The sequence below is a fragment of the Athene cunicularia genome (assembly GCF_003259725.1).
Source record: "Athene cunicularia isolate RWA chromosome 26 unlocalized genomic scaffold, athCun1 chr26_part2, whole genome shotgun sequence".
NCBI classification, from domain to species: domain Eukaryota; kingdom Metazoa; phylum Chordata; class Aves; order Strigiformes; family Strigidae; genus Athene; species Athene cunicularia.
Genome location: NW_020799137.1, coordinates 829147 through 842175, shown reverse-complemented (window position 1 = coordinate 842175; position 13029 = coordinate 829147). Strand labels below are relative to the sequence as shown.

The 13029-nt window shown below is 55.6% G+C and overlaps 1 protein-coding gene across 1 annotated transcript in view; it reads left to right on the top strand.

Annotated features, from left to right (window-relative positions):
* Positions 1 to 12394, top strand: part of DENND2D (DENN domain containing 2D) — a 14707-nt gene extending 2313 nt beyond the window's left edge. The window contains exons 2-12 of the mRNA XM_026864371.1: positions 3833 to 4017; positions 4539 to 4651; positions 4764 to 4833; positions 5982 to 6059; positions 6154 to 6294; positions 8174 to 8322; positions 8476 to 8653; positions 9148 to 9189; positions 9560 to 9650; positions 10094 to 10333; positions 11479 to 12394. Of these exons, the coding sequence (XP_026720172.1) occupies positions 3833 to 4017; positions 4539 to 4651; positions 4764 to 4833; positions 5982 to 6059; positions 6154 to 6294; positions 8174 to 8322; positions 8476 to 8653; positions 9148 to 9189; positions 9560 to 9650; positions 10094 to 10333; positions 11479 to 11540 (1349 nt within the window). The 3' untranslated portion in view covers positions 11541 to 12394. The remainder of the gene's footprint in view (positions 1 to 3832; positions 4018 to 4538; positions 4652 to 4763; positions 4834 to 5981; positions 6060 to 6153; positions 6295 to 8173; positions 8323 to 8475; positions 8654 to 9147; positions 9190 to 9559; positions 9651 to 10093; positions 10334 to 11478) is intronic.
* Positions 12395 to 13029: the final 635 nt, after the last annotated feature.

The following is a 13029-nucleotide window of genomic DNA, read 5'->3' as shown; positions in this document are numbered from 1 at the left end:
GCCCTACGGAGCCCACCCGGGCCGCCTGCCCCCGGGGCTGACCCCATCTCCCAGGGCTTGCTCCGTCCCCAGGCGCTCCTCCCCGCCCCCGGGAGCGCACCCCCATCCCGGGAGCTGCACCCCATCCCCGGGAGCCTACCCCGTCCTAAATGAGCCTACTCCATCCCCCGGGGGTTCACCCCGTCAGGGGGCAGCCCCGCAACCTCCCCCTTACCGCATCCCCAAAGCTTTCCCAGCCGGTCGGGCAGGCCGGAGCGTGGCACCGGGGGATCCGCGGGGACGGTGCCCCGGGGCAGGTCAGTGTCCTGGAACCTTTAGAGGAACGGTGCAGAAATGCGTCCTTTGGGATTTGTGAGCTTTTCCAAGACACAGGATGGATCGTTGGGGTTTTCTGGCCTGCCATATCTCAAGGAGAAGGTGGATGAGGGGAGAGCTCATCCCTCTCTGCAGCTCCTGACAGGACATTGCAGAGAGGCGGGCGCTGGGCTCTGCTCCCAGGGGATCAGGGACAGGACAAGAGGGAACGGCTGGAAACTGCAACAGGGGAGGGTCACACTGGGCATGAGGGAAAAATGTTTCCCAGAGTGGTCAGAGAGTGGAACAGGCTGCCCAGGGAGGGGGGAGTCCCCATCCCTGGGGGTGTTTAAGGGCCGTTTGGATGAGCTGTGGGGGGATGTGGGGTAGGGGAGAACTTTGTAGAGTGGGACTGAGGGTTGGACTCGATGATCCCGAGGGGCTTTTCCAACCTGAAGGATTCTGTGTTTCTATAAGCCACAGCAGAGCAGGTTGGGGCAACCTGTGGATTTGGGGGGATGACTGCAAGCCCCCCCCTCCCATTTCTGTTTTGTGCTGGCTGGCTCTTGTTCCGGGTGTGATACGTGATTTTCTGATCTCAGCAGAAAAGGTGCGATAAAGCAAAAGCCATTTCCTCTCTGCTGGGGCAGGTGGGCGGCTGCACGGTGCGGGAGGCAGAGCTCCTCATGCCGGGACGGGAGATTTTGGCACGCTGCAGCCCGGGAGTTTTCCGGGAGGAGAGAAACAGGTTGTGCTGCATCACAACGCAGGTCTGAGCGCAGCCCTTGGCTGATAAGGAAACCCCACTCTGGTCGGGGAAGCTGGTTGTGCAGCAAAACGTCTTTTTCTTTTAACACCAGCAGCCTCGGTGCCATTTCCGCATGGGCCAGGGCGCACGCTGGCAGCCTTTGCCCTCTCGGTGCCCAGCGGAGGGAGGGGTGAAAATCCACACCACCGGCAGCCGTTTTCCATCCAGGAGCTGCCTGAGCACCCCCGGCCCACCTGGCTCCTTCCCCTCCTCGCAGGGGATGCTCCTGCTGCTGGGGAGGCCACGGGTAGTCCAAGAACTGGGATGTAGTCTCAGGGAATTGCTTTGCTTGGGAGCCGTGGTTTGGGGAAAACCCTCGAGTATCTCATTTGCAATCAGCAGTTCCCAGGACTGAGGACATCTGGCAGGGAGAGGTTGGGATTCATCTTGTTGAAGCCTTTGAAGGTGCTCAGACAAGATCTGTGCTGTTTGTTTGTTGTTTTTTCCCCCTAAGGGAATAAAATTAACTGCTATAAAAGCATCCCCCAGTCTTCCCCACTTGGACTACGCAACTCCAGGAGAGTTGTTGGCCAAAGCTCTTGTGACAGCAGCTTGTGTCCCTGGGACACGCAAAGACTGCAAATCCTGACAGCTTGGGGGAGTGCTGGGGCCTCTGATGCCACATTAAACCCATCCAACGCTGCACGATGGTGCGTGGCCCCGTACATGCCCAGAGCTCATCTTCCAGCCCAGGGATGGGGTATTGCAGCCTCGGAGGGATCTGGGCTCTCTCTGCCAGCGAGGGCTTTGCAAGCAGACCCTGCGCAGGGGAGTGCTGCCGGGTGACACGGCCCTTTCGGCAGGGCTGGCCGTGCCGGGTCACGCGTTGGGCAGGCGCGTGGGTCGGTTTGCGGGAGGCAGCCCCGCAGCCCGGCAGGACCAGCCTCCACGGAGCAGCGGGTTTTACTCGGCTGTTTGAAAACCCTGTGGAAAAGATGCAAATCCAGCCTTTGCTTGAGAGCGTGTCTTGTATTCTCTGAAATGCAGGAGGGGACTGGATAGGCAGGATTTAACCGGATTTGCACCTTAGTCTAACAATCTGTGATGGGAAAACAACCATCACCAGCATCCAGCGAGGACAGGGGATGCCAGCAGCCCTTCCCACCACACAGCCCGATCCCCTGGGGTCCCAGCAAGAACCTCCTGCCCCGGCCCCGTAGGTGAGATTGGACCACTGAAGCTGTTGCTGGAGCATCCCAAGGAGGAGCAGGAGAAGCAAAGAGCATCCTGTTGACTGTTTTTCCCTGGCCAGGAGCACCTTGCTGGGCTGTCACACAGGTGATCCCCACCGAAGACTAACCAGACGTGTTTGCAGCCAGGTCTCATCCTCGGGATACTCCTGGGCTTCCCGCTGCTGTGAAGGAACCTCTTTGGGATGAATTTCACCCTGACAAGAGGAAGGATTTTGCATGTGGAGGTGGAGCAGCCTCAAGGTGTATCTGGGGGTGGCTTCATGCATCTCCCCACCCCGAGCTGGGAAGGGCATTTCTGGTCCCTGGGAAGGGACATCCCATGGTGGGTCTGTGAGTGTCACCTTCTGGGATGAGCTTTCTGCTCCTGTCAGCTCGTGATGATCTGGAGTGAAGGCTGGAAAGGTGTTTCCAGACTAAAGGTGGCAGCTTCAGAGCTGGAGGGTTGCATGGGATGGGGTGTCCACCAGCACTGGTTTCGAAGGAGGGTGTCATGCACGGGGGAGAAGCAGCCGGCCACAGCCACGTGCTGCCCTGCCGAGCTGCAGCACAAAAGAGCCCAGGGCCAAACTCCAGGATGTCGTCACAAATTGCAAGAGTCAGTTATTTCATCCAGACAAACTTTTATTTTCCTGCCTGTTATTCCTAGGAGCTCCCCGCCGTAATCAGAGCCAAGACCAAGCCTGGGACAGTTTTGGTGCCAGGAACCAGGGAATTAGTCACAAGCAGCTGCTGGGAGAGGGAAGACCTGTGGCATGGCCTGGCCAGAGCCTCCAGCTGGCATTTACCTCCACTCCTTCCCAGCCCTCAGATCTCACTGCCCCAACACGATCCTCCCAGGGCCACTGGAGATGTCGGCTTGGGCTCTCTTCACTCTTATTTCTAGTTTGTTGGGTTGTGACAGCTGACACTTCCCAGCTGTCCTCCCCAACCGGCCGAACAAGAACTGGGATGTAGTCTCAGGGAATTGCTTTGCTTGGGAGCCGTGGTTTGGGGAGAACCCTCGAGTATCTCATTTGCAATCAGCAGTTCCCAGGACTGAGGACATCTGGCAGGGAAAGGTTGGGATTCATCTTGTTGAAGCCTTTGAAGGTGCTCAAACAAGATCTGTGCTGTTTGTTTGCTGTTTTTTTCCCCTAAGGGAATAAAATTGACTGCTATAGAAGCATTCCCACACCTTCTCACAGATGCTTTCTGCAGAGACCATCTATTCACCACCATCCCATGTGCTGGTTTTGCTCTGGGCATCCCTCTGCCCTCCCTGGGATGGGCCAAAGGGGGGCTGGGGGTGTCTGATGGCACTTTGATTTTATCCAAAAGACTCATCAAAGCCATTTCTCTTTCCTTACTGTGCCCTGTGCCCACATGTCTCCAGCTGTTCACTGTCAGGGACCAAAACACCCTGTGCACCAGGTCCTGGTTCCCTCCAGCCACTTTGTCCATCCATGTGTAGCTCTGCATCGCCTCTCCTGCCATCAGGATGCCTCCTGACCTTTCATTTCACCCTGCTCTGTTTTCCTGGGGGATTTTTTGGCTACAGGAGGAAAAGAGGAGGCCTCTCTTGCAGAAAATAACCCCACACGGGTGCCACAGGGGAAGCCTGGAGAGCGAAGCTCCATCCTCTATTCTGCTGGACAGTTTTTCTTTGAGTACCTGGTGGTGGTGTCGCTGAAGAAGATGTCAGATGGACATTACGAACCCAAGATAACCTACCAGTTCCCAAAGGTATTTACTCCTGTGTTCCTGGGAAGAATATTCAAAATTTAGAGGAAAAGGGGATGTTGGTCCTTCCCCTTCACTAGAGGTGGGAGAAAACAGAAAAATACCCTGTGCCCTGGAGTCACAGACCCAAACCCCGGGGCTTTGCCTGTCATGGGTTGGAGTTGCTGAGCCCATCTGTCCCTCCCTGTGAACCAAGCTCTGGGCCACAAACTCCAGGTGGAAAATCCCAGGGTGGCCCCTTGTATCCTGTCCCAGAAGGGGAAACCACAGCAGCAAAATCACACCATGGGGAGGTGGCACAGGAGAAGATCCCCTCTTTGCAGAGGGGGCCCTGGGGGCCTCTGCTTTGCCCCACTATCTGTGGGGTAAAAGAGTCAAAAATTGGATTTTTGGGAGATGATTGTCCAGGGATGTGCAGGCACTCTCTGCTTTGGTCTGAGCTGGGGGTTGCTTTGGTACACACCCCATCCCCTGGGGCTATGGGCCCCCTCATCACTCTGACTCTTGTCATCACTTCGTTCCAGCGTGAGAACTTGCTGAAGGGCCAGAAGGAGGAGGAGGAACGTCTCCTGCAAGCCATCCCTCTCTTCTGCTTCCCTGACGGCAACAACTGGGCCCCGGTCACTGAGTTTACCAGGTACCTGCCCCTCTGTGGGGTCTCAGCTGTGGTTTCCCTCCCTGTGCTGTTGTACCCGAGGGCTGCGGGCTGGAAGAGCCGTCCCATCCCCATGCGTTGTCTTTCCTTGCAGTGAAACCTTCTCTTTCGTCCTGACCAACGTGGATGGCAGCAGGAAGATCGGCTACTGCAGGCGGCTGCTGGTGAGCACCCCACAGCCTGTACACCCATCGCTGGGTCGGTGGTGGCCATGCCACCGCATCCCCGTGGTGGGACATGGTGCCTTCTGCCATGCCTGAAACACAGCTGCTGGGCAGGTGCCTTAGAAAGCCACTCGCCTTGACAAGATGATGACAAGCAGCAGTGGGGTGCCCAAAAGGATTCCTCTGGATCTTTCTTCTGCTAGAGCATCACTTGGGTACTGGGTGGAGGAAAACAGCATTTGCTGTAGCCCAGGGCTGGCCTGAAATGCGACCAGGAGATGTGACGGTTGGGAGGTGCCATTCCCTGTACCTGTGGTCGCTGCCTCCCCACTGATCTGCAGCTTCCCTGGCTCCTTTCCCTTGGCCCAGCAGTCAGGATGGTTGCAAATCCCACTCGGGATCAGGGTGCAGATGCACATGCACCCATCTAGATGTCAAGGAGCCAGGAGCCCTCAGCCCCGTTCCCCAAAACCTGCATTTGAGCAGTGGCTGCCTTTCTCAGCTCATGGATTTGGCCAGCTCGGGGGCTGTGAGGCGCAGGGGAGGTCTTCCTTGGCTGCTGATTTACACATAGACTGCTTAAACGGGGACGTAAAGCCACGGGGCCATATGCCACGGCTTAATGACTTGCTGGATCCCATCACCCTTTCATTCTCGGGCAAACCTGCCCACTTCTGCATCTAGGGCTGAGCTGTGGCTGTTTGAACTGCATGTCCGGAGGGCTGAAAGCACAGAGAGCAAACAGACCCAGGATAATCCAGTTGGAAAAGGAAAACAGCCTAGACACTCATCCCCCGGGTCCCTGGTTCAGTGGGAGGCAGGATTAGCCCCGAGGGTGGTGGGGTAGGAGGTCTCAAAGGACACATGTCTGGAAACAAGGAAAGTTTGGGAATATACCGAAAGGATTTGCACCAAAACATTTAACAACTTTGGCATCTGAATTGCCCTCTCCTGGTCCTGGGCAGCCTCTGCTTTTACAACACCAACTGCATCCTTGGCCTGAGCCCCAGCTCTGAAAATCCCCCAGTGGGTGATTGGGCATTTTGGGCCAGGGGGGTGAGCAGGGCCGGGGGGGGTCTCTGGGGAGAGCACAGAGCTGGTGCGGTGGGGCTGGGAGATGCTCACACCCTTTTCCCATCCTCTTCCAGCCGTCCGGCCGTGGTGTCCGCCTCCCTGAAGTCTTCTGCATCATCAGCTGCCTGGGCTGCTTCGGGCTCTTCTCCAAGGTAGGGGTGTGGTGGCTCCGTCTGGCTCGTGGTGGCCCAGGCAGCCGCTCTGTTGCCCGCCGGGGTTTCACAGCTCCCTTTTTTTCTCCCTCAGATCCTGGACGAGGTGGAGAAGAGACGCCAGATCTCCATGGCAGTGATTTACCCATTCATGCAGGGCCTTCGGGAATCACCCTTCCCAGCACCAGGGAAAACTGTCACCATTAAAAGCTTCATCCCTGAGTCAGGCACAGAGGTTAGTGGGGGTCTCAGGGGCTCAGCAGCCGTTCCTGGACTGCTCCAGCATGGGGAGCCTGGGCCATCTCTGGGAGTGTCCTCCACACCTGCAGCACCCATGGGTGCTCGCTGGAGCAGTGGGTGGTAGGTTGCGCTGCCAGAGGCCTCATGCCCTGGGGAAATGGGTGCCACTTCCCTCCTGGTCCAGCAAGCAGTGCGGATGAGGACAGAGCCCATCCACAGGCGATGCTGCCCCACCTTTGCATCCTTGCGAAGCAGCATCGTTGCAGCTCCATCAGCCTCGAGCTGGAGCTGCCAGCACAAAACCACCAGCACAAAACCTCCCCGGTTGCCATTTCTTAACACGTCGGTGCTTGCACAGCCTTTACGCCAGGGCGGTGCATCACATCAGGGGCCGCGGAGTGGGGCTGGCTGCACCCCACTTGTGAGCCGGCGTTCGCACCCCTGGGTGCAGCGTGCAGGGCTGTTGGGGTGCACAGTGGTGCTGGGGCTGTGTGGGGTGTTGCAGGCTGCAGCCTCCCCTCTGCACCGCGGCGCTCAGCTCTCAGCCTCGACACCCGCCCCAGTTTAGCATCACGGGCAGGCAGCCACCACGGCGCAGGCATGCGGCAGAGCCCGGCCTTTACCTGTGGAAAGATCTGATAGAGGCACGGTGCCCGTGGGGCTCATCTCGCCCACGCACAGCTCCGGCTCGCACAGGCAGAGCCTTTTCTTTTGCGTTTTTCTTTCTCTTGTGGCAAAGCTGTGTTGGAAAAAGGCGATCTGCCTTGGTACCGGGCAAAATAACCTCAGTGCTGAGCATCCCAGGGACATGTCCTGCCAGGGCGGGTCTGAGAGCAAGATCCCTTCTCTCTAGTGCAAGTTAGCAGCTGGCTATCAAATTGCAAGAGATTTCTTCATCCAGGAAGGCTTGTGCAAGGGCTGTGCAGGTTGCTCAATGCTCTGGCCACGGGCCAGGCTGCAGGGAGCGCAGCTGGGGTGACGGGGAAGGAGGGTGTATGAAGATGTTCTTCGAAAGTGCTGTGCTTTGGGGCTCCAGGCAGGGGCTGGAGCAAGTTGAAGAGATCAGGGAGAGAACAGGGAAAGGGGTGAAAATAAATCCTGGGTGCCACATGAGCTGGGGATCGCGCAGGATTTGTGCTGGTAAAGGGCTGTGGAGCCCAGCCAAGCCCTGTGCTGGCTGGGAAGATGCTGCTTTGCTGGAAAGGCGGTCTGGCACAGAGAGGAGGGGGATTTTCTCCCCTGTAAAGCTGGGGAGAGGGGCCAGGACTGTGTCATGAGCTGCACGGTCTGGTTAACCCTTCAGTGGTCACCACCTCGGGGCTGCCTGCAGCGGGGCAGAGGTATCATCAACCGGCTTGGGAGACTCTTGTCTGGGGCAAAGCCAGCAGAATAGACAGAACACCTGCAAATATCCATTAGGTAATTCACTTTTGGGCTGTCCTAGCAAGGACGAGGCAAGCTGACCCTCCTGGAAAGGTTTTGAGGAAGTTTTTGTGTTTTTTATAGCAGAAGTCAGGCTCTCCTCCCTCTCCTGGGGCACATTTGCCATCGCTGCTCGCAGATGGGCTGTCAGCTGCTGAGGTGGGGGCACGTCCTCCTTGTGAGTGCTGGAGGAAACAGGCATTTTGGTTAAAAACCCAGTGCCCCAGTAAATAAACCTCACAGTGCACATTGTCACTGGCTTCCCCTTCATCCTAAGCGTGGCACAGCCCACATCTACAGGAAGGACAAGATGAGCTTTTCCCCTTGCAGAGGGATGTGATCAAGATGCTGCAAATGCTGGGTCATTAAATGCTCCCAAATCCGGGGTCAGGGTGGCACAGGGGGGAGCGTTGCACCTCCTAAGCCGGGGTTTAGTGGCTCTCCCTCTGCAGATCATCGAGCTCACACGGCCCGTGGATGCCCACCTGGAGCACGTGGAGTTTCAGGCTCTGCTCCAGCGGCTCAGCCCCCACCTCATCCTGCACATCTTCGCCTCTGCCGTGTTGGAGCGACGGCTCATTTTCCTGGCAGAGGAGCTGAGGTGAGTCCTGATCTGTTTATTTTAACATAAAATAAAAAAAACCACCCTTGAAGGAGCGCAGGATGTAGCTGAGCTCGGGGCGGGGTGTTGCCTCTGAGCAGTGAAGTTCCCTTTCCTCATGCAATGCCACCACAATGGCTCCTTGTCCTGCAGCGTCCTGTCGCAGTGCATCCACGCAGTGGCTGCTCTCCTCTACCCCTTCACCTGGGCTCACACTTACATCCCCGTGGTCCCTGAGTGCCTGCTCGACACTGTCTGCTGCCCCACACCCTTCATGGTCGGCATCCAGATGCGGCACTTGGAGCGGGTCCTGGACCAGCCAATGGAGGAGGTATTTCATCTGGCGGGAGGGGAAGCATCTGCACGGAGCCATTGGTTAGTTTGCGACCCTGGGTTTGGGTTGGCTCTGGGGCTGGAGGATCTGATTGTGCCATTTTCCAGTCCAAGGAGGCTGAAGATTGGGGCTTCTTGCACATCCCCTCCTCTTGGCACCTGGGGCAACACCTCCATATCCCCCTGGGTGCTGCCGGCCACCCCAGGACCTGCAGCCCTGACCCTGGGGGCTCAGGGAGCTGCTGTTGGCCAGGCTGGCTCTTGGCATCATCTCAACCTTGCAGAAGCGGAGTAGAGCTGCGTGGAGACAAGACCAAGCCTGCAGCAATTATAGTCCCTGGGGGGATGCTCTGGTCTCCCCACCCAGGTCCCTCCAGCACAGAGGCACTGACCCCTCTCCTGCCATGTGGACACATCTGATCCCAAAACAGGTGTGAGGAATCCTGGATGCCTTGGTAGGGCTAAACCTGGACACTCTCTGCTCTCTTTCAGGCTCTGATAGTTGACCTCTGCGAAGGAAAGATCCTCCGGGCGGTAGGTCCCCCTGTGCAGGACATGGGGCTGGGTCGGGGGGGGCTTACCTGGCCTGGGTAGCCCCGGGAAGGGCCCCTTTCCCCTCGGTGCTGGCTACCTGGCAGCTTTCCCATTTTGGGGGCAGAGTCATCTCAGTGTCAGCCATCCAGGGGGAGTGTCCCATGAAGGGATGTCTCCAGCCACTGCATCCATCCTGTCGTGATGTGTTGGGCATCCCACTCCCATAATCACTGCAGCACCCTGCAATGATAATTAATTAATGAGCTCCGCAGAAAGCTCCCCACTGATGGGCTTCATTAACTGCTACCCGCAGCCATCTGAGCTGGGTTCCCGCCAGTGCTGGGTGCTTCATGGCCCTCTTGCCTTCCAGGTCGGCGATGAGGAGGAGATCTTGCCCATCAAGCTGCAGAACGAGATGCTGACGTCTCTGAACAGGCACAACAACAACAACAACGTACACAGTAAGGGCGTCTCTTTACACACAGTAAAACACACACAAGCTGCCCTCTGCAGATGGCCAGAGTCCTCAGTGAAACGACTTTCCTAAAGGGTCCTGGCCTGCGATGTTTCTGCCCCAATTTGCCACAAAATGCAGCCACAGGAGGCAAATGCCTTGGCCTTTCCCCTGTCCTGTGAAACACAAGAGCAGGAGCAACTAATTCTGCTGAAAAAAAATCAGCTTTTGCCAATATTTGGCCCATAAAGATGCTGCCACCCTGGAAGCCGACACATCCAGTGCTCCTTCAGCCAAACTAGTCTGAGCTTTGTTTACTGGCGGAGGGAGGTTTTAAGCAAATAATTTCTGGGGAGGCAAACACAGACTGCAGAGCGGCCAGGTTAAAATAAGACCTTTCTATGTTCAGAGGTCCCATCCCCACCTCTTGTGCTCCGTGTCCTCTTCCAGCATCCGAGCAGGTGAACACGCTCGTCTCTGAAACCTTCGTGCAATTCTTCGTCCGAATGGTTGGCCATTACGCCTCGCACATCAAATGGAGTAAAAACAGCTCAGGCACCTTCCAGGAGCGAGCCTTCTGCAAAGCCATCACCTCCAAGACCAACCGCAAATTTGTGAAAAAGTTTGTGAAGACGAATATGTTTTCCCTATTTATTGAGGAAGCAGAAAAGAGCAGAATCCCACAGGAAGGTAAACGGCCCCATCTCTCCTTCCCTCTCCGGCCGGGTGCGCTCTGGAAAGTCCCGGGCTATTTGGTTAAGGGAAGGAGATGCTCTGTGCCCAGGGAGGGATGCAGCTCGAGGCTGAGGATGCTCAGGACAGCGAGTAGCACCCATTTGCTCTCAACAGCTGCATTTCTCTGTTCCTGTCAAACAATCAAAAAAAATCCCTGGGCTCATTTTAGATCTTGTCGCTTCACTGGGGCCAGGGCAGGCTGACTGAGAGCCCAGTGTCTAGGCAAACATGCCACTAGCAGCACGAATATTTGGCTCGGATGGAGGCAGAGCTGGGAGCTGGCTCCTGGCTGTGCTGCCTGCAAGCCCTGACTCATCTCTGCTGCCAGCTGTGGTGGCTGGGTTGGTCCTTCCCCCTTCCCAGGAATTTACAGGGCATTGGGCTGAACTGAGCCTCCTCCCAGCCCAGGACGAGGACAAACAGGAGCAATGGAGGTTGAGGAAGCCACCCTAAACATCTGCTGGTGGTCAGGGTCATCCTGGCCCGGGAGTTGCTGCCCTCAAGGTCTTGCTGCACTCAGAGAGTGCTATCACTGCTATCAGTGACTGCCGTGTCAGAGCAAGGCAAACACCCCCTCGGACGGTCCCACGCGGCAGCGAGTGGCTGATGGTGCCTGTGGTGGGTCCCTCTTTGGCCCCTCTGCAGCCTGCCCGGGGAATCAGGGCCCGGCACTGCCTTGGCTTTCTCTGCCCTTTTAAGTCAGACTTGATAGAGCAGGCATGGACCTGGGTCTGCCTGGGGTTGGGAGAGAGGGATGGCACAATCCCAACTTTCTCATTACATTCCCAGCCTACTTCACCCTTCTGGCTATTGGCATTCCCAGGGTCTCCCACTTTCTCCCTTCCTTGCTGGTTGCAGAGGAAACACCAAAACCAAACAGGAGTGAACATGTGGGTTAAAAACTTACACTAACCCAGCACAGTGAAGCCGGTTTTGGGTGAGTGAGAGGGATGGGTGGAATTGCAACAACCCCAACTTCACCTGGGTCCTCACTTGGGTGCAGTTGGCCGTAACCCAGCACGATTCAGCTCCTGGGGCAGCCCTGTATCCTCCCCAGCTCAAACCCTTCCGTTGCACTAACAACCTTTTCTCATCCACAGCGTATTTCCAGCAGAAAATAACAGAGTACCACGAACAGAAGAAGCACCGAAGGGACTCCTGAAGTCCAGCCTGGGAGCACAGGAGCAGGGCTGGGACCGAGCAGGTCTCCCCACCAGCACCACGTGGCACAGACTCGCCGTGTGCCCTAAGTCCACTGGCAGAACACGCCGGACTCCGCTGGATCTGTCCACCGGTTCCTGCCCATGTGTGACTCATGAGATGTGTGGGCAGCACCCAACACCAGTTTCTACCCTTTCTTTTTTTTCCTCAGGGCATCATTGCACTGAAAAACTCTTTAGCACAGAGCTAGCAAAGCAGGCTGGGGTTTCTTTTCTGATCTTGCTAGCAGTCCGGATGAACTGTGGCTCAAAGTGCCCTGCACAGAGTCTTTGGCCCCACCAGGACCTGACACAGCAAGGGAGGGAAGTCAGGGAGCTGGCTGCAGGACAACAAAGGTTGTAGAGTAATTGTTAGAGAGAGAAAAAAAAAAAAAAGAAGAAAAAAACACAACAAAAAAAAAGATGAGTAGGAAATAGTGTTATTTCTAATTAAAACAAACCTAGGTTTTGCAAACAAGTAACATCCTATTGAGTAGGTTTCCAAGGTTGCTGTTATTAACAAATGTTTTGGTTTGTTTTTTATCAGGATCTGCTCATTGTTAAATACCAGCAGGAACAGTCGTGCTGGATTTTAGCGGTTTCCTCTGTAGCAGCTGTCTGCTTCATTGGTACCACTTAGAGCCCAGTTTAGCTCTTAAAAGAAACAAAAATATTCTTCTCCAACAGGTTATTTATTTGTGCTGTAAGCAAACTGTGAAGGCCACAGGGCTGTGTTTTGTAGTAGAGGGAAATGGCTGATCAGCTGCTTTGGGTAGGAAGTATTTGTTAAATCCAGCAGTAAAACATGTCGACGTCCTCCTCGCTCCTGGTTCTGATGTCAACTTCTTTTAAAACCTTGCAGTTCACTGAAGCCCTATCTCTGTAATGTGATGCCTGCAGCAGAGTTAAAGCTAAATTATGATTCTCCCCCTTTCCTAATGCACTTACCTAGGGAATAAATATTGCAGCAGGGGAAGCTGGTGCTGGCTCCAGGTCTGCCTGGTTCTTTCCCAGACAAACCAGGGCAGATGCTTCTCCCAGCGAGGGCTGGGGTCGAAGGGAGCTTCTTCATCCTCTCTGGGATGTTATAGCCAAGCTGCCACATCACTGGGTACCCACTAGACATGTGCACACATGCGAGTGTTAACAAAAATATAGTTTAATACAACTTTTGCAGTAGTATTGAATGCCAGGGTAAGAGATTTTACATAAACACTAAAAAGTCAGCAGGCTGACTGCCCGCTTTTGCTTTCAGAGCTGTTGAACATCTAATGAAAATGAGACAGATGTGAAAGGCACTTATTTTAGAAGTAACTATTTGTGCAGTCACGCGCAAATGTGACAGAAACTCAGCTGGACAGAGGGTACAAACTGAACAGCAATGAAACTCTCTAGCCCCGCTGAAAGAAAATTGTTGGTTTTTGTTCACCCCCCATGTGTGTTTGGAGAGGA